The 25,179-nt window shown below is 43.4% G+C and overlaps 1 protein-coding gene across 2 annotated transcripts in view; it reads left to right on the top strand.

Moving 5' to 3' along the window:
• LOC119449561 (E3 ubiquitin-protein ligase MYCBP2-like) overlaps nt 1-23,729 on the top strand; it is a 208,031-nt gene extending 184,302 nt beyond the window's left edge. For both annotated transcript variants that reach the window (XM_049665301.1, XM_037712753.2), the window contains exons 70-78: nt 2,188-2,316; nt 2,739-2,874; nt 3,619-3,719; nt 4,117-4,302; nt 4,936-5,043; nt 8,395-8,604; nt 11,293-11,400; nt 13,550-13,715; nt 23,513-23,729. In XM_049665301.1, the coding sequence (XP_049521258.1) occupies nt 2,188-2,316; nt 2,739-2,874; nt 3,619-3,719; nt 4,117-4,302; nt 4,936-5,043; nt 8,395-8,604; nt 11,293-11,400; nt 13,550-13,715; nt 23,513-23,628 (1,260 nt within the window). In that variant the 3' untranslated portion in view covers nt 23,629-23,729. The remainder of the gene's footprint in view (nt 1-2,187; nt 2,317-2,738; nt 2,875-3,618; nt 3,720-4,116; nt 4,303-4,935; nt 5,044-8,394; nt 8,605-11,292; nt 11,401-13,549; nt 13,716-23,512) is intronic.
• Nucleotides 23,730-25,179: the final 1,450 nt, after the last annotated feature.

Below are 25,179 nucleotides of genomic sequence, written 5' to 3'. Positions count from 1 at the left end.
GTTTATCCTGTCATGCATGTAAGTACCTAGAACACCAAAATAATGTGACGGAACATATTGCCACTAGGTTAGCATGCAAAATAGCTTATCTTTTGAATGAGCTTTCATAATCATGCTGAAAGGTTTGCATCATTGTCATGCTATGTGAAAACTTGTACCGTCGCCATCTTGTGATGGCAGTGGTCATGACTCTGGCTAGACTGGCTCAGATGGTAGACTGTTAAAACACAGTTTTGGTCTCGTATCTGATTGTACCACACAGGCACTTTTTGGACAAGAAGGCACACATTAAAATTGTGTAAATACTGTAATAATTCATTGTGAGTTACTGTTTTCACTTGAAAATCTTACTAGTGGTGACCTAAATTGGCATATTCGATGGGAGATGACATGTGTTGGACACATTCACTGTCCCCTAACTCTGCCAAGACAGACACTAGACCCATTAGGGCCACCTTTGGGGCCACCATTGGGGCCACCATGGGGGTCAGGCATGCCTGTGCCGACCAGTCAGGTTCAAATTTTCCGGTGAAGGTCAATCTTGGGATAGAAATGATGTTAGTTTTGGCCCATAGAAATGTATAAGTGCTGGGCAGGACCTTAAGTTGTGATCAAATTAATTGAAAAATTGAATTAGCTGGAGTCGTCAAAATAATGGAAGTTTTCTGTATTGGACATAACAGGGGGATATTTGTGCCCATAGTGACTTTATTATAATGAAGCTTGAAGATCCATGGCTCTTGGTAAGCACAAACAGACTTTGCAGAATAGATTGTACCGTTCAAGGGCCATTAGCACTCATTGTAACAGCACTCTCAGATGTATGTGCATTGTGTAACAGATATGTACGAGGGGGTGCTGAAAAGTTCCTGGCTTTGCACAGAAAGAATAGAATCAAAGTTTTAAAAGTACACATTTACATATTCCCCCCTCAGACTGATGCACTTATTGCATTGTTGCTTCAGCTTTTCTAGTTCATTCAAGAAAAAAATCTTGTGATAAGTCATCAAACCAGCTCTCAGCAGCTTATTTGACAGCAACAATGTCATCAAAATGGCAACCCTTCAGGTTAGGAAACAGATGGTAGTCGGAAGGTGTCAGGTCAGGTGAATAGGGGGGACAGTGGACCAATTGGAAACCCAGGGTCTTCAGTCTAGTAGCCACAACTTTGGACGTGTGCGAAGGTGCATTGTCCTGCAACACAAGGATCCCTTTGGTCAACTTTTCCCGGCGTTTCATCTTTACTGCCTTCTTCAACTGCTCCAGGAGGCTGGCATAGTACTCTCCGGTTATACTACTGCCCTGAGGCAGGTAGTTCACCAAAAGAACGCTGTCTTTGACCCAGAAAATGGGTTCTTGACTTTTTTGGCCAATTTCTGGGTGCAGAACTTTTTCGGTCATGGGGACCCACTGTGACGCCATTCCTTTGACTGTTCCTTGGTTTCTGGGTCATAAAAGCCAGCTTTCATCCTCAATCACTAACCTATCCAAAAATCCTTTGTATCATTTAAATGGGCCAAAGCAGCTCTGGATGCCTCCACTCGTGCCTCTTTCTGTTCACTGTTCAAACATTTTGGCACCCACTTTGCTGAAAGCTTGCGCATGTGTAGGATATTGGTAGTAATGAAACCAACACGTTCCCGGGAGATGTCCAGTAACTGGGCTATTTTTTTGGCGGATATTCGCCTATCCTAAAGACAGCATCGCTTGTTGCTAATGGCAAAATGCCCTGTCTTGAAATGAGAAACCCAGGTTTTTACTGTACTGTAGGAAGGGCACTTCTCCTCTAATGTTTGTGGCATTTCAGTCTGAATGTTCTTTGCAGACTCTTCCTGGAAAAACAAAAATTTTGTGACACCCTGTAACTCCACAGACGTGAAACTTGCTTGTGCCTCTGCCATCTCACGTTCTATCTGAAATTAAAATAGTTATGAAAATCAGACACATCTCATATTTTCACCATTGCTTCCTAACAATATATCAAGCTTTTACGTGGTACCATGTTTACTTTTGAATTCTAAGTGCAAAGTGGCAAAGCCAGGAACTTTTCAGCACCCCTTTGTATGTCTTTGATAAGCATTAGTTTTATTGAGACAGACTTATTGTTTAGGGTAATCGTGCCTGTGCATATTAAAATATATTGCATGCATTTTGATTCTGTTTACCCTTGCTGTCTCATTTCTCCAGCCAACATGTGACAACCACGATGATGGAGAAACCCCTGCTATCATCCTGTGCAACGTGTGTGGAAATGTTTGTGCAGACTGCGATCGCTTCTTGCACCTTCACCGCAGGACAAAAACACACCAACGCCAGGTCAGCATTGTACAGAAAAATGGGCTTTTCTTCTGGTTGTCATCATGTGCTTTTTACTTCAGAGCAGTTTTGTGACTGCACCTGTAGTCTCCCAATTGCAGTTTCTTAATAGTATGTGATCTGTACAGATATGTTAATGAGGTTTAAGAAGGTCAGTTGTTGGATACAAGTAGTGGGTGGTGTCAGGCTCTATAAGCATTGAACCATAGTCTGCAGAAATGCAATATTTACAAAATGTAACTCTTATGACTATGTTTTGTGCAAATCATATTTCTGAATGTTTCTATTGGGAATTATAGCACCTCCTTGAGCACTTGCAATGAACTTTCTGTGCTGTAGCGTGCAGTACACCCTGTGCAGCATATGACGCCATGAGTAAGCTGCAGCTACATTCTTTTGTCGTTGTCATTGCTAATGTCCAGGTGTTCAAGGAGGAAGAAGAAGCCATCAAGGTAGACCTGCACGAAGGCTGTGGTCGGACCAAGCTCTTCTGGGTGATGGCATTAGCTGACTCCAAGACACTCAAGGCCATGGTGGAGTTTCGGGAGAATTCGCGAGGTATGGAATTTTGGCGCGGGCTATGTTGCGCTCTAAAAAAAAGTTGGCCTGAGTGAACTATGCTCTGTCTCATAAGCTGCATTTAGCAGAGCCAAGCTGTGAGGCGTGGGAATGCAGATGCTTGCACAAGGAAAATATAGTTTGAATGTCTGCTCTTGCATTGTATTTTTGCACTGTTGCACAACAGCAGATGCTTCGGAGAGTAGCGATGCAGACATTAATGGCGTTAATGACGGCGTCGGTAGCAGACGACAAAGCGCAGACAAATACGTTTTGATGTGTTTGCCTGCCTCATTGGCTGAGGTGCCTGTAGCTTCCACAGAGATGCGCTGAATTTCTGAGACGGTGTATAGGGCCTATAATAGTACAGTGGCATGTGCCTTTTTATCCATATGCCATGTTACACTCTCGATTAGCATCTGATGTCTGGATACGACTACGCCTTTCGTTCCAGCAAGAATCCCACGGGCTGACTGGCACATGCACACTAGTTTTGAACCTTAAATGTTAGATATATCACCGCTAGCTATTTAAAACATCACGTGCAAGCAATACGCCAATCACAGATGCGAAAGAACAAAAGAGAGAGTAAGCGCGGGAGTGAGGAGGACGGCGGCAAGAACAATGAATGACGCTACCTTGAAAACTTTTTTTTATCTAGGGACCTTACAAAATACTGAGTTAAGGTGCATCTTGTGGGCAGAAAGAGAGGGGCTGTATCGCATACTTTCTTCTTTTTTATAGAAAAGTCAACATCGGTGCCTACAGCTGGAATTTGTCGCTTTTGCGGGGCCCCTGGTGCAACTGGACTTCTCTCAGCAGCAGCCACTTGTGCAGACTGTCGGGTGAGGCATTCTAGCCATACTGATTTAGTTATTTCAGTTGCACATGGATTTCAAGGGCATTGTTGCAGTAGAAACAACGAGGACATCAGAATTTGTTAAATTTCTTGCAGGTAGTTGAAGGACTTGGGACATTCACATTGCCTTGGAGCTGTGCTAAATCACCATAAATTATTTTAAATAAAAGATCCTTTGGTTTTTATCATAAACGGCTAGCTTTCTTTCAGGCATTTGAATTGGCTGTGCATTGGAAGAGTATGGAATTTGTGCACACACTTGTTCACATTTCGAAAACTTGAAAGCTTCTTATGTTAACTTGAATTGCAAATTATCCAATATTGAGTTAGGAGCATCTGTAAGTAGTAAGTACAGACATGAAGAATGTGATGCTCTCTTGTAGGAGCATGCTGCTAATGCTTGTTCCAAGACTCATCCTTGTGGTCACCTGTGCAATGGTATTCGAGGCGAGACCACCTGTCTGCCATGCCTCCATGGCTGTGGTGCTACCAAAGGGCTGCGCCAAGATGCCGATGACATGTGTATGATCTGCTTTTCTGAGGCCCTCTCCTGTGCTCCAGCGGTGCAGGTGCGTCAGTTTGTCTAGTACTATGACTGCATGGTGTGCCAAAGCTGCTGTGGTCGCCTACGAAAATGGTGCCATCACATTATGCTTTAGCCAAGTAACGGCAATGTTGGTCATCATTTACAGAGTGCCAAGGGTGTGAGCTACTTATTGTTGTAGTTCGTCTAGCCAAGCCACCGATTCTTGTATGAGCCTTAGGCTACACTCTAGTAGCAACAGTTACATTGGGCTGGAAGTGATGCCTCTGTGTGGGTGAAGATGCACAATGAGATTATATCTGTAGAGAGGGCCATCATTATTGTGTGTGATAAATGTTTTGCGTTTCATGAACACCCCCCCCCCCCCCCCATTTTTTTTATCATAATTTTTCTTGAAGATTCATTGGGTACCGTACAATAAGCGTTTTATCTTGCTTTTCTTGATCATGATCTGGGCTTCGCATGGCTACACATCATTGCAGAGTGTATCTTGCTGCAAAAAAAAGTGATTGATTGATTGATTAATTTATTTATTTATTGATCGATCCTGTCTTGTAGTATCCCTGTCACCAATAACATGCTACTAGTTTTTGTTGCCTTTTTCTTCCTTTCGCCCTCCAAGCTTCCGTTCTGTGGTTGTCGTGTGCTTACATTGCAGCTTTCCTGTGGCCATGTTTTCCACTACCACTGCTGCAAGACTGTGCTATCACGAGGATGGTCGGGACCAAGGATCACTTTTGGCTTCTCCCTCTGTCCCATCTGCAAGGTGAGCTTCACTGCTGCTACGTTACTCGCTGAAATGCACTGAGATAGCTGCACATTGTGCCTTGCTGTGGGAGTAAGTTTTGCCAGCATCTAAAGAACGAAAAATGCATAAGCTTGCCTCAAGACTTGCAGCTGCCTCTTAAATCTGAGAAATCTTATTATGGCAGTGGTGCTGCTACCTAACAAGGCGACAGTAGCCAGATGTGTTTCGTTCATTTGGGAATACCAATAGAGCACAACCATCCAATGAACGAGGCATCTGCCCTACCCAAAGTCCACATCAGCTCTCCTTGCTGCTCTGTCTTGTACTGTTACTCTTTTTTTGCACTCATGCCTTGTGGTGGTCTTGTCAATCTGGTCTTGTCGACAGTGGTCTTGTCGATCTGGTGATAATGCAGGGAGTTTCACAGTGGTAATTGTCGTATTGTAGCTTTTTTTTTTCTTAGAACAGACACCATTTCAATAAAAGCGAAGTTACCAACAACGTTTGCATTACAGATGTACGGTGCAGTCGACTTATAACGATGGCACATATAATGATTTATTGGTTATAACGATTAGTCAACTTCAGAGTATCAACATGTGCATTAGAGCTATTAGAAAAAAAAAACATATATAACGATATGTTACTCGCCGCATATCTGATATAACGATCGAAATTTTGCCTTCTGGGCGGTGTTTTCCATGGAGAGTAATAGTGAAATTTGCGTTGCTAAGTTCGCCTTAACCGAGATGGGGCGAAAAGTTTGCCTACGTGAGTTCGTATCTGCCGCCATTACTACACAGCGCATGCCATTCGCGCGCCGATTGCGAAAGCTAAGGAGAGCATCGCAAGTTGGCGCTGCGTGCCACAAGATGGTGCCAGCTGCTTCGCGTCCGTGTCGTGCGAGCGTCCAGAGAAAAAAAGAACAAAATTAACTGACAATTACAATACTCCCTAACGCGAAATTTAAGTGCAGCTCTATACGTGTTTTCATTTCGCTATATATTGGCTAGCGTCGACAATCTGTCTCGTGCAGCACGTTGCAAACGGAGCAAAGTGTGGCATGACTGCCTCGCTAATCTAGCGATTGTGAGAGCCAGCACCTGTGGCCAGCACGTGGGAGACGCGTGGGTGCGTCTCCCACGGAGACAAGTGACAACGCCAACCCTCGCCGTAGGAATGGCGCCTAAGAGCTGCGCTCTAAAAGAAATGAGAAGCAAATGGCGCCTGCGCTCTCTTTCTACATCCACGAGTGCAGAAACGCGCCGCGGAAGTGGTAGGTGTGCCGACAAAGCACAAAGCTTTGTCACTTGAGACGAAGCTGCAAATTTTGTTGAACTCAAAGAAGTACAAGCTCACGCAGTTGATGATATTGACAATTCTGAAAACAGGGAGTGCCACGATCATGAAGGCTAGAATCTGTGGCCATGCCAACGGACGATCGTTTTCGTGACAGACGGCAGCATTGTGCAACACAGGCGACGACAGCAGCAGCAGTGATGACAAGATTGACAATGGCCCGTCTTTGACACCAACCTGGATGCTCACCCGAAGTGCACTGTCGTTGATTGAGTTGCTCATTGATTTCATGCATGCTAAATTATAGCCACTAGTATTCGCACAACAGCTGGACGCGATGCGCACTACGGTTGTAAACCTGAAACTTCCTCGAAAGCAAGTGCAGATTTCGGACTATTTCAGCGTGCCTAACGCTTCACACGCTGTTTAGAGGTATAAATAAACGTATTCTTCACAGCCTACTTTCTACAACGTTGATTTTTTATCGCAAGTGACAAAGTTGGTTTTGGAGCTACAAAGGTATGTTGGGCAGCTTTCTTTACGGTGGTCCAGATATAGCGATCATCAGTTATAGTGATCGAATTTCTTGTTCTTCTTGATATCATTATAAGTGGACTGCACTGTACATGTCTAAGTTTTTCAGGAACCTTGTGTTTCAGATCACTTTGTTTCTGTCCTTGAGTCACTGCCACTGCAGTTAGGTATCCAGCCCACTCACTTGGATGTAATAACTTGGCTGAAAATTCTCAGCAGTTAAAGGGTTGGCTCCACTGCGTGAATACCATATTTACTTTTGTAAGGCCCACACTCTTTATTTTTTTATTTTTTACAGTGTGCAGGTCTTGCACGAGGCCGGCTTCCGGCTACTCACTGAAGCTCAAACTGCACTCGGACTGTTATGCAGAATAATGTGTCCACTAGCAGCCGATTATGATCACGTTTATTCAGTCAAGCTTGTCACTTCAGCTGCCCTCATCATTTGATGAGCTCGCCTCATCGACACTCTCCCAAATCTGGTCATCCTCCACACCGTCCATTACTGTTTCAAACTCCTGTCACCGTGAAATTCTTGACAAGTCTCGAACGAAACTGCATACCACCCATTAAGAATCCATGCACACACTTCTTACAGCATTGCCCTTTTAATGCGCACGAAAGCATGATGCAGCTAAACCTGCTAAATAGCATGTCTCAGCACAGCCAATGGAAGCACGATATGCCGCTGCTGCATGATCGCGAACAGTAATTAATGTCGTCTAGTAGCAGTTTGTGGAAATGAACTTGCACATGGGTGTGACCTCCGAGATTGCAGTGCCGCACCAGTGCAATCTCGGAGGCTCCATATACGGGCATGTGCGTGACGCTTAGTGAAAGTTTCTTTTACATATTCTTGCACTCCAAAGTGGGCGTGCAGGTCTTACTCAAGTAAATATGGTAACACTAGGATGTGTCACTAGACGATCCAAGGAAGATGAGGACCTTGTCAGGTGAATTCTCCACCCAAGAGATCAGCACTCACAGAAGACAAAAAAAAAATGACAGAGAGAAATTTTCTTATTAGTCAAGGAAGAATATTAAGCAGAGAATACTAAGCAAGAAAGTGTGCAACCTGTGAGCACAGAACACACAATCTCTAGATGTTGCATGTGGTGCTGCACTAATTGAGCTGCAGGATGCACTATCCTCTTCACTGCTGTCTTTGGCATTAATGTGTATGTCTGTGCGCTCTAGACCTTCTGGTCTATTCCAGTATACGAATGCTGGCCACAGTAGTGGGAACGGAGCTTTAATGTGTATGTCTGTATGCTCTAGACCTGGTCTATTCCAGTATACGAATGCTGGCCACAGTAGTGGGATTGGAGCTTTTAATTAATTTAGCACTGTCTTACTTCATCTCCAATCTTTTCAAAAATGTTTCGTCAGAAGTCTCCTTTAAAAAAGCAGTAATGTTCCTTGGCTTCAGTGACTCTGTTTATTCGATGTGACACCGAGTGAAACCAAATTCTCAAAGAGGTCAAAGGGAGGATGACTCTTACTTCCTTTTTTTCTTACCTTTTTCTTTTCTTTCAGGCCCCCATGGAGCATGCAGTGTTGAAGGATCTTCTGGAGCCTATTCGTGCGCTCTTTGAGGATGTCAAACGCAAAGCCCTTATGAGGCTGGAGTATGAAGGGCTGCACAGAGCTGAGGCCATCACCGTACCTGGTGCTCGCTTTTACGACAACCCAGCTGGATTTGCTATGGAGCGCTATGCCTACTATGTTTGCTTCAAGTGCAAGAAGGTAAGTGGACTCCTTTTAGTTGGTGATAACTCAAAGCTTCAGACTTGACATTAATGCCACATTACTGGCACATCTACCCAGAATGCCACTGTCCTAGTGTATTGTAGAAGATATGACGATATGAATATTGAAAGTACTTGATGCATTTTAAGTTCAATAGTACAAAGGGCAATTCGTTAATATTTCAAGTAAATGTGGAAGTTATGAAAGCATGTTGAAGTGTTACAAAGGTTTCAATCAATAAATGCATCATACCTTCCTTGTGCTTTACTATTGGTTTTGACCATCTTTCAAAATACTAATAGGTTTAAGTTGATGTATCGAAAGAATAGTTAATGTTACAGATTATTTTCTTTTTTGTGGTGTCATAAAGCTTACTCTTGTCATCTTTATGACAATGCAAAAATGACTACAGTTAAACCTCGGGGCAGGTTGGCGCGCATTTTCTCTTTTAGTGCGGCCTGGCTGCGCATGGCTGTCAGCGCGGCTGAGCGCATACACAGCCTGCGCACCCTGTTTTAGAGGTAATCTGACGCATGTGGAAGAATGGGCGTGCCGAGATAATTTTGCATCATGTGTGCTGTCTTCCCATTACACAACCTAGTACTGGAGGTTTTTCATAGTTCCAGTAATTGTACACCCTGTTTAGATAGATATAGGCACTTTTCGGTTTATAAAGAGCTAAATAAGCTACAGCACAAAGCTTCTTGCGAAAATTTATTGCACAAGAAAGTGCCTGCAAAATCATTATATTTTGCCATTGTGTAGGACATAACTCAAGAACTATAAAACTGATAACATATTTGAAATGTGTTTGAAAGGCTCTATAAGTGGGTGGATTTTTAAATCTCTAGTACAAACATTTAAAAAATAATTCTTGGAGGAGCGTTACCTCTTTTAAAGGGGCCCTGAACCACGTTTTATCGAAGTGGAGAAAGGCATTTGAAGTGAAAATAGGCTATTTTAGAAATACTGTGCCGCAAGAAGTACTTCAATGCATTCAGTGGAAGCAGAGTTATTGACGATCAAACATGGCCTCCGCTGTGCTTCCGTTCCTTCTTCTATGCCTTGCACTGCGAAGGCTACGGCAGAGTGGGGCGGGGCCACAACGCTCCGCCTTACACTGTCACCGTGGCGCGCAGTTCAAATTTTATTTTGGATGTTAACGTAGATGTCAGGACTTCCGATTTTGATTCCTACGATGCACTAAACGTAAGCCACACGCGGTTGTCCTCAGCGAGCCGCAGTGCGCTTAGCCAGTGGACTCGTGGCAGCACCCCGCAGCAGCCTCGGTGTAGCAGACCGCAGGGACCAATAGCAGCCACATATGGGAATGTGCTTTATTACAAAATAAAGCACACAGAAAAGAGTGAGGATCATAGCTTCTGTTGAAATGAGAGCATTTGAGAGAAAGGTGACTTGCACTCTGCTCGCGAGCTCCATGCACCGCGTATGACAGCAAAACTTGGCTGAGGTGATCACAGCAGCATATGCTACCCGCGGATTGTGTTATTTCACCAAACCCTAGGGGTGGTTCAGAGCTCCTTAACCCTTTAACCGCCAATTTAACTCCGAAAAACGTACCAAAATAGCCAATTTTTTCAAGTAGTCATAATTTTTTCCATGTGATTCTGATTCTGAAAATATATGTTAGATCATTGATTTCCATGTAGAACCCTGAGCAGCAAAGTACGCTACCGCATAATGGTTCGTCTCCGTGACAATTAGGTAAATGATGCCCCAGTCAAAAAATACATGAAACCAGCCGAGAATGTCATTCTCGTCAGTGGGCTGCTGCAAGATTCCGGGCACTGAAGAGAAGGGAAACCGCGGAGGTGCAGGTGGCGGGTTATCGGTGTTCACGCGTTGCCACATACGTGCACTGCTCAGTGTGTCATCGTTGTCGTCATTGCTGTCGCTCTCGTCGTCATCTGAAGTAATATCCAGGGAAAAGACAACGTCCGAGTTGCTGTCGGACACAAATTCCATGTCGTCACTAACGCTGCTTTCTGTACTGCTCCAAGAAGCACCTCTTTTTCTTGGAGCATCGCCACCACCGGCATTCTTCTTGCGAAGCACCATTATGAAATGACTGTTGCCAGGCTTAAAACACGCGCGAAAAGCACGAAATGTGATTTTTCATAGACAGCTACCACCATCTAGGGTTTAAAATTTCAAGCAAGACAATTGACGATCGTGATACGTCTTTGGCGGCGGAAGGAGCGAAAAATCGCGCCGGACGAGTGTGACTCGTCGTTGGCGATATTGGTACAAACTTGTGTGACGAGTACAGCTCGGGGTTGGCGGCTAAAGGGTTAAACAAAATGAATTTTTTTCTCATTCACATTTGCTTTGACCGATTGCCTGACAATTCAGAAAATATTGAGGCACCTTCCGTGTAAGAAAAATCAATCAGCAACTGTACTTACTTGCATAAAAGGTTGAATTATAATATTAAGTAATTTGGTATACAGCAAAGTGCCGATTTTATCAACTTTATTATATTGAAGTTTAACCGTACTCGTGCAGTCATGGTAGCTTTACCGAATTTTTACACACCTGGACACAGACAGTGTCCAGAGCATTTGTGATTGCTTGTGGGCTTGCGTGTGTTTGTGCATGCGCAGGCATATGTCAGCGCCTTTAGTGATGAAATCTACAAAATGTTGGGATGTGCTGCTTTTTCAGGCTTATTATGGTGGTGAGGTACGGTGTGACATTGAGGCAGGCCCAGTGGATGAGTACAACCCAGCTGAGCTTGTGTGCGGTGGCTGTTCTGACATCTCAAGGGCACAGGTACAGCCAATTCAGCAATTGTCACCTTTGCTAGATTTTGTGACTCTTCACACGCTGAGAAAAAAATTTGTTTTTGTCATTTTTTTGGTATTGTAGCAGCAAGGATGCATATGGACAATACGTAACCTGATAGCTCAGTACAAAAGCTTAATTAAGGACACACTTGGCTCACATTTCTTCCTGATATATTGTTACAAGGTGGGAGGTTTTTATTTAGAAGGCTCGGCGCTAAAGCACTGGATGGGGTGAGGCCGCCAGACAAAAGCAAAGTCCTCGTCTTCCTTCTCTTCCACCAGTCCGTCTCCTCTTCGTCATGTGTGCAAACGCACCGTTACATTGCTCCTCGCGCAGATGAAGCCCACTGGGCGAGTCAGGTGGCCTCGCGCTGAGTGTATGGTTTGAGCCTGACGACATGCATTACTTGAGGTCAGGCAGAACATCGGCCATTGGCGTTGAGGCACGCTATGGCATAGTTAACCTTCCTGAGGCAGTCGAGTATCACAAAATGTGCCAAAAGCTTTGTGCACAGACCGCACTTCCGTACTGGGGTCCACAACCAGACCAAGTCACCAGCGGTATGCGTAACGGAGCGGTGGCGGCATCCTGCGAAGCTGGCGTGCGTAGATGAGCAAGCCTACGAGGCTCTTTGGCACAACAGAATGTCTGAGCTATAGAATGATCGTCAGTAATCGACAAAGGGAGGATGGTATCTAGAGTACAACGAGGTGGGCTTGCATACAGAAGAAAGAATGGGCTGTAGCAAGTCGTCTCGTGCCTTGTAGTGTTGAAAGCGTGCGTCATAAATGGTAGAATCTCATCCCAATTCCTATGATCCAATGGGACAGTACATTGCAAGCGTGTAGGTAAGCGTTTGGTTGGCTCACTCTGCAAGTCCATTTGTTTGAGTCATTTGTATGGCGTCGAATGTAGGAATGTAGGAGCTCGCAAGCGTAGTAGCTCTTCCACAACATTTGCGGTGAACTGGTGCCGACAGTTGCTGATTATCACTCAAGGCGGCCCATGCCGGAGGATGATGGAGTAAAGCAAGAAAAGAGAGACCACAGGATCAGTGGCGGAGGGGATGGCTGGTGTCTCGCAGTAATGGTTATGGTAGTCGACACGCACGACTTTCTAGTGCTTACCCACGGAGGATCATGGAAAAGGGCCCACAAGATCAGTACCAACTTGCTCAAATGGGGAGCTTGGAGGCAGCTCAGGCTGAAGTTGACCGGCAGGAGCTTTGTGCGGAAGGGTCAACGTGTCGGAGAATAGGTTGTATCGTCAAATGACACTTGAGCTGTCGAAAAGAGGCGTCACACTTGGCAGTCCAATCAAAGGATACATCATTTCGTAGAAGTGTTAACGGGTAAGCAACATCAGCAAACTGATGAATAAAGCGGCAAAGGTAAGAACACAGTACCAAGAAAGTGTGCAGCTCCTTCACAGACCGTAGTGCTTGAAAGGCTTCGACGGCTTCAGTCTTCTGTGGATCAGGTCGGATGCCATCGTTATCCACAAGATGACCTAATACCAATGCTTGCCGCTCACCGAAATGGTAATTCTTTGAGTTCAGAATTAGTCCAGCGTTCTCAATACAGGTGAGGACATCGAGCTGCTGATTGTATTCACAAAGTGTGCGACCAAAAATCACAACGTCATCGAGGTAGCACATGCAAATCTCCCACTTTAGGCCACACAGAATTGTATCCGTAAAGCGCTCAAAGGTTGCAGGAGCATTGCACAGCCCGAATGACATTACATTGAACTCATAATAGAGTCCATCTGGAGTTGCAAATGTCATTTCCTCTTCCTTCCACCTTGTAACAATATTTAAGAAAAGAATGACTCTACTTTGTTTTGGTTCATTTCTTTCGTATCTCGCATTACACCACATTTTCTTGTTTTTTGGGTTTCAGTCAATTGGCCAAAGTTGTAGCCTTTTTTTTTTTTTTTTTCCAACAGTGTCTTGGTGGACAGGTGGTCACCATCACCTGGAATATTCTGACCAATGTTCCTTGATGTAGTTGGCCATCTTACTGTACATGTTTGCTGCTTGCCTACACAATGGTGCTGAAAATTGATGGTCAGGGTCTGTGAAAATACACCTGCTAACGGTAATAGCTCTGGTGTCGTCATTTGATGCTTGCAGATGTGCCCCAAGCACGGTACAGACTTCCTGGAATACAAATGTCGCTACTGCTGCTCAGTGGCGGTGTTCTTCTGCTTTGGCACCACCCACTTTTGCAACGCCTGCCACGATGACTTTCAGCGGGTGGCCAACCTGCCCAAGCAGGAGCTGCCGCGCTGCCCTGCTGGTAATTCACCACTTTTTTCCTATTTGAAGAGGGGGGGAGCTGAGGGTACAGAGTAGAGTTACCTAGTGTACATGTTCCCACAGGATGCAGAGTTGTGTGTTTGTTTCCATTCACCATGCATGGTAATGTGGTTCAAGCAGCAAACAAGTAGTGTGGAGAAGCCACCACTAAGACACATGTGTGTTAACCAAGTTAGCGATGGCAGCACCACCGTGTTACTACAGTTAGGTGTCTACTTTGATGACCAATGCCCAGACAACAGCATCTGCAATTTAACCGTTAATTGTCTTGTTTTGTTCTTTCATTGCAAGAATTAAATGGTAAACAAATTTCTTTTGTGCGTGTATTTTGTACTCATTCAAGATTGCTGATTGGCATGCGTTTCAACAGATGGTGTCACCATGCTGTGCGCAGCGAAGGATCTTGTGTTAGTTGATCTCTCGGCATATGAAATGAGATATTTCTATTCTATTCCATTCCATTTTATTTTCCTTCGTCAAAAAGGAGGGTACGGGACTAAAAGTCGCACCAGCGACTTTACAGAGGTCCCGACTTCCTATTACATGGCAGTACAGCTGTCGCGGAGAACGAACATCGTTCATAAGTAACAAATATTTAGAACGCTGATCACAGTCAATATGCATACAAGAACATGGTTTTAAATTGCATAGACAAATAGAAAACGAAAAGAACTTTCATGCGATTAATATAGTAAGAGAACACTGCTATTCTAGGACAGTTTGTCTTAATTGCTTTAGTAGAAGCACGCAGAGGATCAAAATCCTCCTTGAATAGTTTATTTATTAGTACAGGCATCGTGTAATGTAATGATTGTGTATAACCATATACTCTGGGGGTGGGCACAGCCCATGGTTCTTTGACTTTCGTATTGTACACAGATTTTCTTTCAAGTTCGCTAACGAAAGAGAATAATTTTCTTTATAACGGAGGAAGCATTTGTACATCATCGTTAATCTGTAGTCGTGTAAAAAAAACACTGGTAAAATATCATATTTAAAAAAAAGTCGAGTCGCCTCGTCGGACCTGGCAACAGTGTTGCCAGGTCCGACGAGGCGGCGTAGCCAGAAGCTAGAGAAGTTGTAGCCCAAATGTAGCCAAACAGAAAAAAAAAGTGCAAAATATTTCGTAGCCAAATATAGCCATTTTTATTTGCAATTTTATTTGTGTATACATTTTCACATTCGACTGCGGCAATCCTTTCTTGCACAACCCATCGTAACAAAATGTCCGTGCCGCCGTGACGATCGGCCCTTTACATCAACAGCAACATCATGCTTGCACAGAACACTTTTTGGTTGGCCCCAGAAGCTCTTAAGTTCCAGAGAATCGCTGCAGAGGGCGAATCAGTGCCTTTATTTTATGACAGATAGTACTAAGTTATTATTTTTAATTATTTACAGTAATATTAACTACGAACTCTGCTATTTAGCTGTCGTGAACACAAAATAATGTTCAGCGTCATCGATCTCTCACGTTATCTCTGCCTACGGCGTAGAAGTTCAGCTCTCCAGCGATCTGTGACAGCGATGTGCACACGGCTTCTTTTTTGATGCGTTAAAACAAGTCTTTCGCGCTATGATATCTCGCGTTATTTGTCTCATTGTCCTATCTTGTTTTCTCTTGTTTTTTTTTTTTCATTTAGCTTGGCTCAGATTAGCTGGGGCATACACTACCTATATAGTGTCAATTTAAATAACCTGGCCGCCATCTTAGGTCTCTAACACGCCAAGAACATGCGTTAAGAAAAGGAGACGGGCAACAGGTGCCACTCACTGTCTGAATCAGTGTAAGCGGAGCTTTAAAAGATTACTGCGCAAACCGGCACACTAGTGTAGGAAGCGCGCAGTCATTTTCGGCGACGAGCACGTCCCGAACTAACTCGCTCGAAATGGTAAAAGCCACGACGGCGCACAAAGAGCAATGGTAAACAACAAATTGATAACAGTGGTAATGCTGTGAAAACCGGTTACTGTCAAAAAGCAAACCATGTTGATGGCTAATAAAGTTTTAGAATAGGGGCCTCTAAATTTGGGGCCCCAAAGAGCTTTGCAGGTGTTATCGTTGGGGCATGCAAGAATGAAGAGTTTTGGAATAGGCGTTTTGCGTTTGCGGATAGCGTGTTGCGTTTGCAGCGTCACTACGGTGTCAAGAAAAAGCTGTTATAAATATTAAAATAAAATATATCATTTTATGATAAGAAAAGTAATTTAGACTGCGTTTTTTCGTGTTTCATTACAATTTAGAACTTATTCTATTAGCAGCATGCAACTTGTTGCGCTTAGTTTTGAGTAACCAACCTTACGCACCTTCACCCAGCCAAGTCAATCCGTGATAGGCCTACGAGCCATGAAATCGACAATTGAATTCGTAGTCAGCGGCGTATAATGAATCAATCTTCATAACACATGTTGAGAGAAAGCGATAACCGCAATCACTTGATAGCGTGTTGCGTTTGCAGCGTCACTACGGTGTCAAGGAAAAGCTGTTATAAATATTAAAATAAAATATATCATTTTATGATAAGAAAAGTAATTTAGACTGCGTTTTTTCGTGTTTAATTACAATTTAGAACTTATTCTATTAGCAGCATGCAACTTGTTGCGCTTAGTTTTGAGTAACCAGCCTTACGCACCTTCACCCAGCCAAGTCAATCCGTGATAGGCCTACGAGCCATGAAATCGACAATTGAATTCGTAGTCAGCGGCGTATAATGAATCAATCTTCATAACACATGTTGAGAGAAAGCGATAACCGCAATCACTTCTACAAACTTCACGCGTTACCATGAATCGAGCCCAATTTTGTGCTAGGTTGGAGCCGTCGCTTCGATGGGCGCCGCCATGTTTGGTGACGAAAGCTTTTGGGGTAGCTTTTGGGGCTCCTGCTAAATTGATGAAATAGCGTGCCCGACGCAAAACCCAAGCACAGTTACCATCTTGCGGATGCGCAGTGGCTTCGACGCTATTTCTTTGGGGTCCCAATACGTTTGAGGACCGTATTCTAAAACTCTAATAATTGCTGGGGTTTTACGTGCCAACACCACGATATGATTGGGAGGCATGACGCAGTGGGGGACTCCGGATTAATTTTGGCCACCTCGGTTTCTTTAACGTACACCTAAGTACACGGGTGTCCCTGCATTTCGCCTTGATCGAAATGCGGCCGCCGTGGCCGGGAATCAAACCTGCGTCATCGAGCCAGCAGCATGACACCTCACAAGCTAAGCTAACACGGTGGGTGAAGTTCACGTGACGTGGTGCACTGATGTCATCGTGGCGAACATGTTTCGATATTGGCAGAAAGTAACGTCATTGCATCCATGACATTACGGGCAAACCATCTAGAAGTAAAAGCACCAGAACCCTCCTTTGGCTCGGGGTCTTGCTCCCATTCTTCTTTATACGTTCTCGCATACTTGGTCCACTTCCCCATGTTTGGATTATCCACTCTGAGGCAGATCCGATCTTACGTCCAACCTATCGAAATGAATCTCGAATCTAAGCACGAAGAAAAATTCATCTAGCAAGAAAGTGAAAATTGCAGTAAAGCTTCGCGCCATAAACGTGGAGTAGGTCGAAAGCTGTGCCCATTGCAATACGTCATCCGGAAGACATGGCCATGAACACACTGTAGCGTATCATCCACCCGTGCTTCCCTTCTTTCATGTCGGCTCCACGATCGCCCGACGACCCCGACCCTATGTTATTGCTCTCCCTTCCTGAGCATAGCCATGTTAGTACAGTGTACTGTGAAAAATCCACTACGCCCAGGTTCATCCCGATTCCCGGGGATCGGGTGCCTAACGGCCAAGCAGGGTGTAAGTTTAAGTGCATCAAGGATCAAAGCCACCGGCTCAGACAACAGCGCATAGAGGGAAGGAAAGGCGGGGGTCATTTCGCGCAAGCACGCACGCTCAGCCACGCGGCAGGCTCAGCCAGCTACAACACAGCCTTCGAGATTTGCTTCTACCCGATCAGAGCCACCTCTGGAGCGTGGATTAGGGCGGCACTTATAGCTCAAACACAACCAAGTGGCAGATTTTCAGTAGCCCAAATATAGCCACATGGCCAACTCGCCCAAGTCGACGCCAAAAATTTTTTCCCGTAGCCCAATTTGGCTATATATAGCCAAACCTGGCAACACTGCTTGCTATGCAAGGAGTGAGAAGTGGGTTAGGCTCCTACCGACAGCAAGTTATTTTTCATCAGCTTTCATTCTGTCTTCCTTATTATTTCTACATTTCCTTTAATTAAGCATAATTAATCTCCCCTGTGCTTTCTGTGGTTTCATTGTCTGTTGCCTTCATATGGTCATGACTAACGAAAAATATAACTACTCAGATCCCTTTATTCTTCTCGCTTAATGCAAGCATGTTACGCTTTAACCCGATGTGTTTGTCATAACTCTCTGTTACTGTTGGTTGGAAACCGGTGCTCTTTGGTTGGAATTCTGCAGATGAAATGTTTGTGTGCTGTGATACCAATTAATATCATACTAACAGTGTGATGATTGCAGCAGGCAGAGACATTAGCACTTCGTAAAAAGAAACGCACAGGATAACGCTGGACTTGCAACTGAAGTTTATTGCGAACAAATTCTGTAGATCGCTGCCACGCATGCGTTAAAAACAAGCAAAAAGACCTAGCCACAACCCCCTCCCCCTCAGGCCCCTCAACACATGCTTAGCGTGGTATATTTAGAAATAAATTTATAAATTCAAGTTCCTTATCATTGAGATAGACCGAAGGTTCACTCACACTTACAGTGGAATCTCGATACGATCTGCGCAGGAACTGGAAAATAAAACTTAACATCCAAAAATTTTACTATCCAAAGCAAGCTCCAAACAGTAAGAAAACAGGCTTACTTGGTGGCAAATTCGCTAGCAAAGCTTCCTGTGGCGTCGAGTGATACTGCTCCACATAACGCGCATTATGCGGAGCAGCATCACTCGACATCACATGAACCGCATCCATCACTTTTATTCCGCAACATTCAAATGTGTAGCTCATCAGTTTTCGCTGCACTTTATTTTTTTTTGAATGTCCGTAAACAAGTTCTTTTGGAAGTTAAAAAAATAACCCGCCATTTACTCACTCAACTGAGCATTTGCGATGAACCCCCGAAGAGTGTCTAACGCAGCGAGTATGTCGCCAGCAGTTGAGCACCGGTTGCCGCAGCTATCACCGCCGTCTTCTGTGCTGTCATCTCGGCAAACCAAGTTCGCTTGCCAGATCCACACGCTCCTTCTTTGAGTTTTCTTCGAACTTGCAGATGATATCGAGTTTTTCTTTCAAAGTCAGCGCCTTGCATTTCCATGACATAGCCACGGAGGTTACGGCACCACGAGGCCAAGAACTCAGAGATGAAGATGGTAGTACGAGAGTGAGAAAAAACATAGGAACACCGAAGAGCAGCTTGACACAACTAATGATATGGTCCAGGACTGATTCCTCCCACGGCATGGAAACCTGCTTCGCGGCAGCTTTTGTGGCGTGCATTTTGCCACCGCAGGCGCGTAGTTTTCCAGTAGTGTGACTGGCCCTTCACACGTTGCTCGTGGGTCGTTGGAATGTAATTTAACCTAGTACACTTGAATATAGAGCTACGAGCTTCAGAAATACCAGTTTGCAATCGTGTTATCCAATTTCAGGTTTAAACACGATTGTATCAACCGTATGAAGATACATTGCTTTCATGGGGTGTTGGCCAGGAAAAGAAAAAAAAAACGTATTATACCAAAAAACGTATTATGCAGAATCGTATCAACGAGATTCCACTGCAATTGTGCACCAAACTTTCTGAGTGTTTTTTACTGCTAGATTTTTACACATGCGTGGTGGCGATCTACAAAATTTGTTCACAATAAACTTCAGTTGTAAATCCAGTGTTTTCCTGTGCTTTTGCTTTTTCCAAGTGCTCGCATCTCTACCTGCTGGAACCGTCATACTGTCATCATGCACTAACTGACCCAGAAAGCCACCCTACTCAATGTCATACTAGTTCTCAAAGATGTATCTTTTGGACAGGTGGGTAAATGGCATTGTGAAGGAGTGCTTCTAATTTCTTAACATGAAATTGTTTAGATTACCATAGAGAGAGACTGAGAAGAAAAGGCAAGGTGGTCAACGGGACATGTGACCCGCCATGGTGGCGCAGTGGCTATGGCGTTGCGCTACTAAGCCCGAGGGCATGGGATCAAATCTCAGCCACAGCGGCCGCATTTCGATGGGGGTGAAATGCAGAAACGCCCATGTACCGTGCATTAGGTGCACGTTAAGGAACCCCAGGTGGTCAAAATTAACCCGGAGTCACCCACTGTGCCTCATAATCAAATCATGGTTTTGGCACATGAAACCCCAGAATTCATTCATTCATTCATTCATTCATTCATTCATTCATTCATTCATTCATTCATTCATTCGGACATGTCCTGTTTGCTACCTTGCACTGGGGAGGAAATGGCATGGAAAGAGGCTCTGCTTAGTGTTTTGTAGCAACAGTATGAATGTAGTATTCTGAAAAATGCACACATTGTGCCTCATCTCATGCATTTTTGTGTTTCATTTTTAGTAGTAACTTAGCTGTGAACAGTGGAGATAATATGGTAGTGGAAAAAGTAAAAAGGACCTTGTCAGATTCATTGAAACAGTGCTGTGGAAGAGACAAGGGGATGGTAGTAAGTTGAATTGACTTGATAGCTGAAGGTCCTATCCTACAAGCTACAAGATATGCTGCTGCTACAAGGCTACGCTCAATTGTTGCACAGATACTGATAACAATAATTCTTTTGCCGGAAGAGAATTGAGCAAGGCCTTCGTTCTATGGCTGCCACAGCTCACTCCTATTATTGTAATGTACTGGCAGAAAAGCTTGTTGTCATTTGTATTCTAGTGTTAATGCAGCAAGGATGTGTGTTTTAACTGTGCATCAAGAGTTCAAACTTCTGACCAGATCTCATTTTGGTGAGCCTCATGTCGTGCCTGCAACACTCCTTGTATGATTTTGTACCCCAAGAGTGACTTATTGTTTCCTTACTTCACTGAAGCACACACTCTTGATTCAAATTATCTCGTACTCACTAATGTTGTTTGAATCTTCTTGCATAGCACAAATTTCTCAAAATGATTGCCTATCACTTCAGGTGGATGAAGTTCGTGTTATTAAATAGCACAATCACACAAAGTTGAACTGACTGGAGCCTCAAAAACGGGTGATTTATGTAAATTGAACCAAGCTTTATAAAGAAAAAAAAAGTGAGTCATTATAGGTGATTGAGACCAACGACATTGTTCGTAGCCATCCTTAGTTATTCAGAGTATTTTTTGGAGTTTTATTAGTTAGCTAATTAGCTAAATTCACTCGTGCAAATTTTTAAATTGTCATTTAGGGAATATGTTTGGTCAAGAAAGTTGTTGAGTGGGCTCAGAAACACGCAGTGAAGTGTTGATGACATTATATTTTACGTGGTGGTTTGTTCTGGGCTGTGAAGACGGCCCACAAAATATGGAGAGAAAAGAAAAACAAAGACGTCACTTCACACTTGTGCATTTCGTTTGCAGTTCTCTGAACTATATTTTCAAAGAAAGAAGCCCACATGCCCGCCATAACAGAAGCCAACAAGTGTGTTTTGATCCACTTTCAGCGCCGGCTATTTTGGACCATGGCAGATTTTCATCTTTGCAACAGTGGTACTGGCGTGACTGCCTGATTGTCAGTGCCAATCGCTTTTTTTTTTTTCAATTGGACATTTGGAAACATGACTGAGAATGCTGCAAACCAGGCACGCAGGGATGTCATTTGTTCCTTATTTCGTGGGCTTTATTCAGAACCCAGAAATAAGAATCATGGAAAGGATAGCATCATGCTTTACAACTTTTCTATCAAACTTATGCCATGAAATTTCTATTCAAAAATTGGCCTAATTGAACTTAGCCTAACTAACTGAACTCCAAAAAATACTCTGGGTAACTAACGACAGCTATGGACAACATGCCATGTGTCTCGATTGCCCAATATGTACTACTTTTTTTTAAACTTGGTTCGAGCTATGTGAGACACCTGGTATACCTGATAAAGTGTGCCATGTACCATAAGTCTAACAAATAAAGGTATCGTATTTATTCTAATATCGTATTTATTCTAATATAAGGTAAGGCTTTTTTACCAGAATCCTTAGCCACAAGGTCACTCCCCTCCCTTGCCTCGCATGTAACCCGACCAAGAATTCGAAAAAATTTAACAATGAAGGCAAGGTGCGGGTTATATGCAAATTTCGCTTAGATGTGTGGTTTCAGGGCAAAATTTGCACATAACCAGCACTTATTATTCTCATTATTCCAGGGGCTTACGATTATTCCGTATTTTGGGTAATCCCTGCCGAGTCTGAATAATCTGTCGGCTACTCTATATTGTCTTGCAATAGTGTGCATACATAAGTTCTTTTTCTCGGGTCCTCCAACTGCACCCACATGTTATAATTCTGGCTGCCTTATAACTGAGTAAATACAGTATTATTGGGTTCAGGAAATTGTAGTTGGGCCTTGCACATTGACTTTTCTCTAGTCCCATCCCTTAAAATGCAAAACTACCTATTACTCCAAAAAATGGTTTCATCTGAGCTAACTGGTATATAAAATCGCCTAACCTTATTTCATAAACTGTATCACCATGCCACACTTCTTTTCGCCACCCCCTGCAGTCTTCCCGCGCCGTGACCACGCTAACAAAGTAAAACGCATAACATGCCGCTCATCGCTCTACGCAAGATCATTAATTCCTCGCACAATAATAGATTGGAATAACCTACCATCAGACGTAGCTACTGAAGTTAACTTACCATCTTTCCAAACCTTGTTGCATGAAAACGGTTAGTGGTAGCAGATTAGTTATTACTTATTGTTATATGTGCACCCATGAGCAAAAGTATACGGACCAGAGGTTGCACGAAAAAGCCGATTTTTTCCTCTGCCTATGAACGCAATTTGAAATTGAGGACTGCAGTCCAAACTTGGCATTGCGAACTTTTTAGTGTACTCATCAAGTCCAGTTTATGCTTGCTAATTACAAAGAAATTCACTTTTTTCGGCGACCCTGTGGTCCGTATACTTTTGCTCACGGGTGTACATATTAACATATTGTGTATAAAGTTTCTTGCGATTTCATGAATTAGTGCATATACCCCCCTGTTCATATCTATTTATTTTATGTTCCTTGTGTATGTTTATTTCATGTAGTTTTATTTCTTATGTATATTTCATGTTTGAGTTATACTTCATGTTTCCACTAGTTGTATTTTGAGCGCTAGTGCTGTATCTTGCATGCACGAGTTTGTGTCCTCCCCTCTATGTAATACCCTTGCATGAGGGCCCTTAGGGGTAATGTAAATAAATAAATTATTCTTGTAACATCCAACTTCCAATTACAGACAGGGCAGAAGAAAAAAGGTAAGACAAGAAATGGCAGCCATGTGTAGCCATGCGTCCTTCTGTAGTGTCCATAGTTTTGGTCTGTATGCTACAGTAGTCTGTTACATGAATTATCGCTTTGTGTATTCTTACGTACAGGTCTATCTTTGTTTCATAACCTTCCTAATTATGATTAATGAAGTGCAGGTAGTGGTACTGCACACATAGACATAGCATAAAATCTTTGGAACCTATTCTGCTAAATGCTCTGCAGGCTGCATGTTTGCCATACCTTATTGAGAGTTCTGAAAAGTTTTTTTATTTTTGCACGAGCTGGCACTTATGAGAAATTTGATGGGCTCTGTGCAGGACCCAAGGCCAAGCAACTAGAAGGAGAAGAGTGCCCTCTTCACATCAAGCACCCGCCTACGGGTGAAGAATTTGCCCTGGGATGTGGAGTGTGTCGGAACACACACACTTTCTAGAAAACATGTGATCTATGGAACACTTGCCTCACTCAGGCTTTGTTCCTTTTTTTCTGGTCATGTATTATATATGAAAATAATATGCAAGGTTATGCATTGCCTCCTTGTGCATTGCTTCTTGACTGAGCACACTCGGGGGGCCAAGTTCTCAGCTGATCACTTTTTAAAATACATTGCTTCTTGTGTGCATTTACTGGCTAGACCAGGAGAAATTGATGTTATGAAAGAAGGTTGTGCCTGGACCATGTTTTCGGTTAGTTCTTTACTTTCCTTTTTTTTTTAGTTGTGCCATTGTCAAGTGCATTTAAAAGATGAAAAGAATATATGTTCTGATGTTGGCAAATGCACTTAGCAACAGTGAGGCTTTATGCTGTATGTAATGCAGAAACAGAAGTATTGACATAAGTCATTGCTTGAGAATGTAGCTCGAGCTGTTATGGTATGGATGACACTAATGTGAACACACATGCAAAAAATATGCAGCTTTTCTTTTATGTGCTAGCAGTGATAGTGATGAAAGTATGAATAATGAATTACAGCATTACAGTACGAGTATGAATAACAGGAAACACTTCCATTTTTGTGAGTACCATCACAGGTCCCTCCCTTTTGTCATTGCATCTGATATTGCCATTGCACCATCATCAGTTAACAGGACATCTGTTTGCAGTTGGAAACAAATTAGGCTTTCTTAAACAATAAAGGGAATTATTCTTGTCAGTGTTTACCATGATATGGAGAATTTCCACTGAAACACTGTGAAATCTTTTATATGGAACCTAAATGGACCAGAAGTGTCTGTTCTGTTTCATTCACTGAAAAGCAGTGCTTAAACACTAACAGGACCATGTTTTCAATGGTGCATAAGCTTTAATAAAGTTAGAGAGCGGCTAAAACCAAGATTTAGAACCCTAATTAGACTCTGGCTATGTATAGTATCTAGTATCTAGCCTGTTTCATCCACACCACACGAAAGCTATGGTCATGGAGGCAACTTTCATCTTCTCTCTTCAGGGCGTTGTAGGGTCAGGAGTGCCATGGGCTATACGAGGTCTGTTAGAAAAGTATCCGACCTTTGTAAGTCGTCTGAATCTTCCCAATAGTTTTCACTTGGGCTGTCGCCCAGTTTCTGGCAAAATTTGATGCAGTAGCGCTGCTCCAGTCACTCCGTCATTTTCCTTGCAATAAAAAAAACTGACGAGAGCACTGCGCACTACCTCACTCAAACGCTGTGTCCCAGCAACTGACGCTATTGGCAGGCGGGAAAAAATTTGCGCATGCGCATGAAGGTTTAAGGTCGGCTGATGCAAGCGCGCTTGTTTCATATCCATTAGGTGTTCTAATGGATATAAAAAAAGGTCGGACACTTTTCTAACAGACCTCGTACATGGCACATCTGGGACTAAATGGCACTCGTACTCTAGGGCCTTCATATGTTATGGAGAAGGCTGTGAATTTCACAAGACGGTGAACTAGTATAATGGTGAAGTTAGCAGTGACAGCTTTCTTTCCTCCATGGGTGATGGGCTGAAGGATCCGACACTGTCTGTG

This window comes from Dermacentor silvarum, chromosome 4, assembly GCF_013339745.2.
Source record: "Dermacentor silvarum isolate Dsil-2018 chromosome 4, BIME_Dsil_1.4, whole genome shotgun sequence".
Classification (NCBI taxonomy): domain Eukaryota; kingdom Metazoa; phylum Arthropoda; class Arachnida; order Ixodida; family Ixodidae; genus Dermacentor; species Dermacentor silvarum.
The sequence above is the reverse complement of the archived record's forward strand: the minus strand, read 5'-3'. Positions and strand labels throughout refer to the sequence as shown.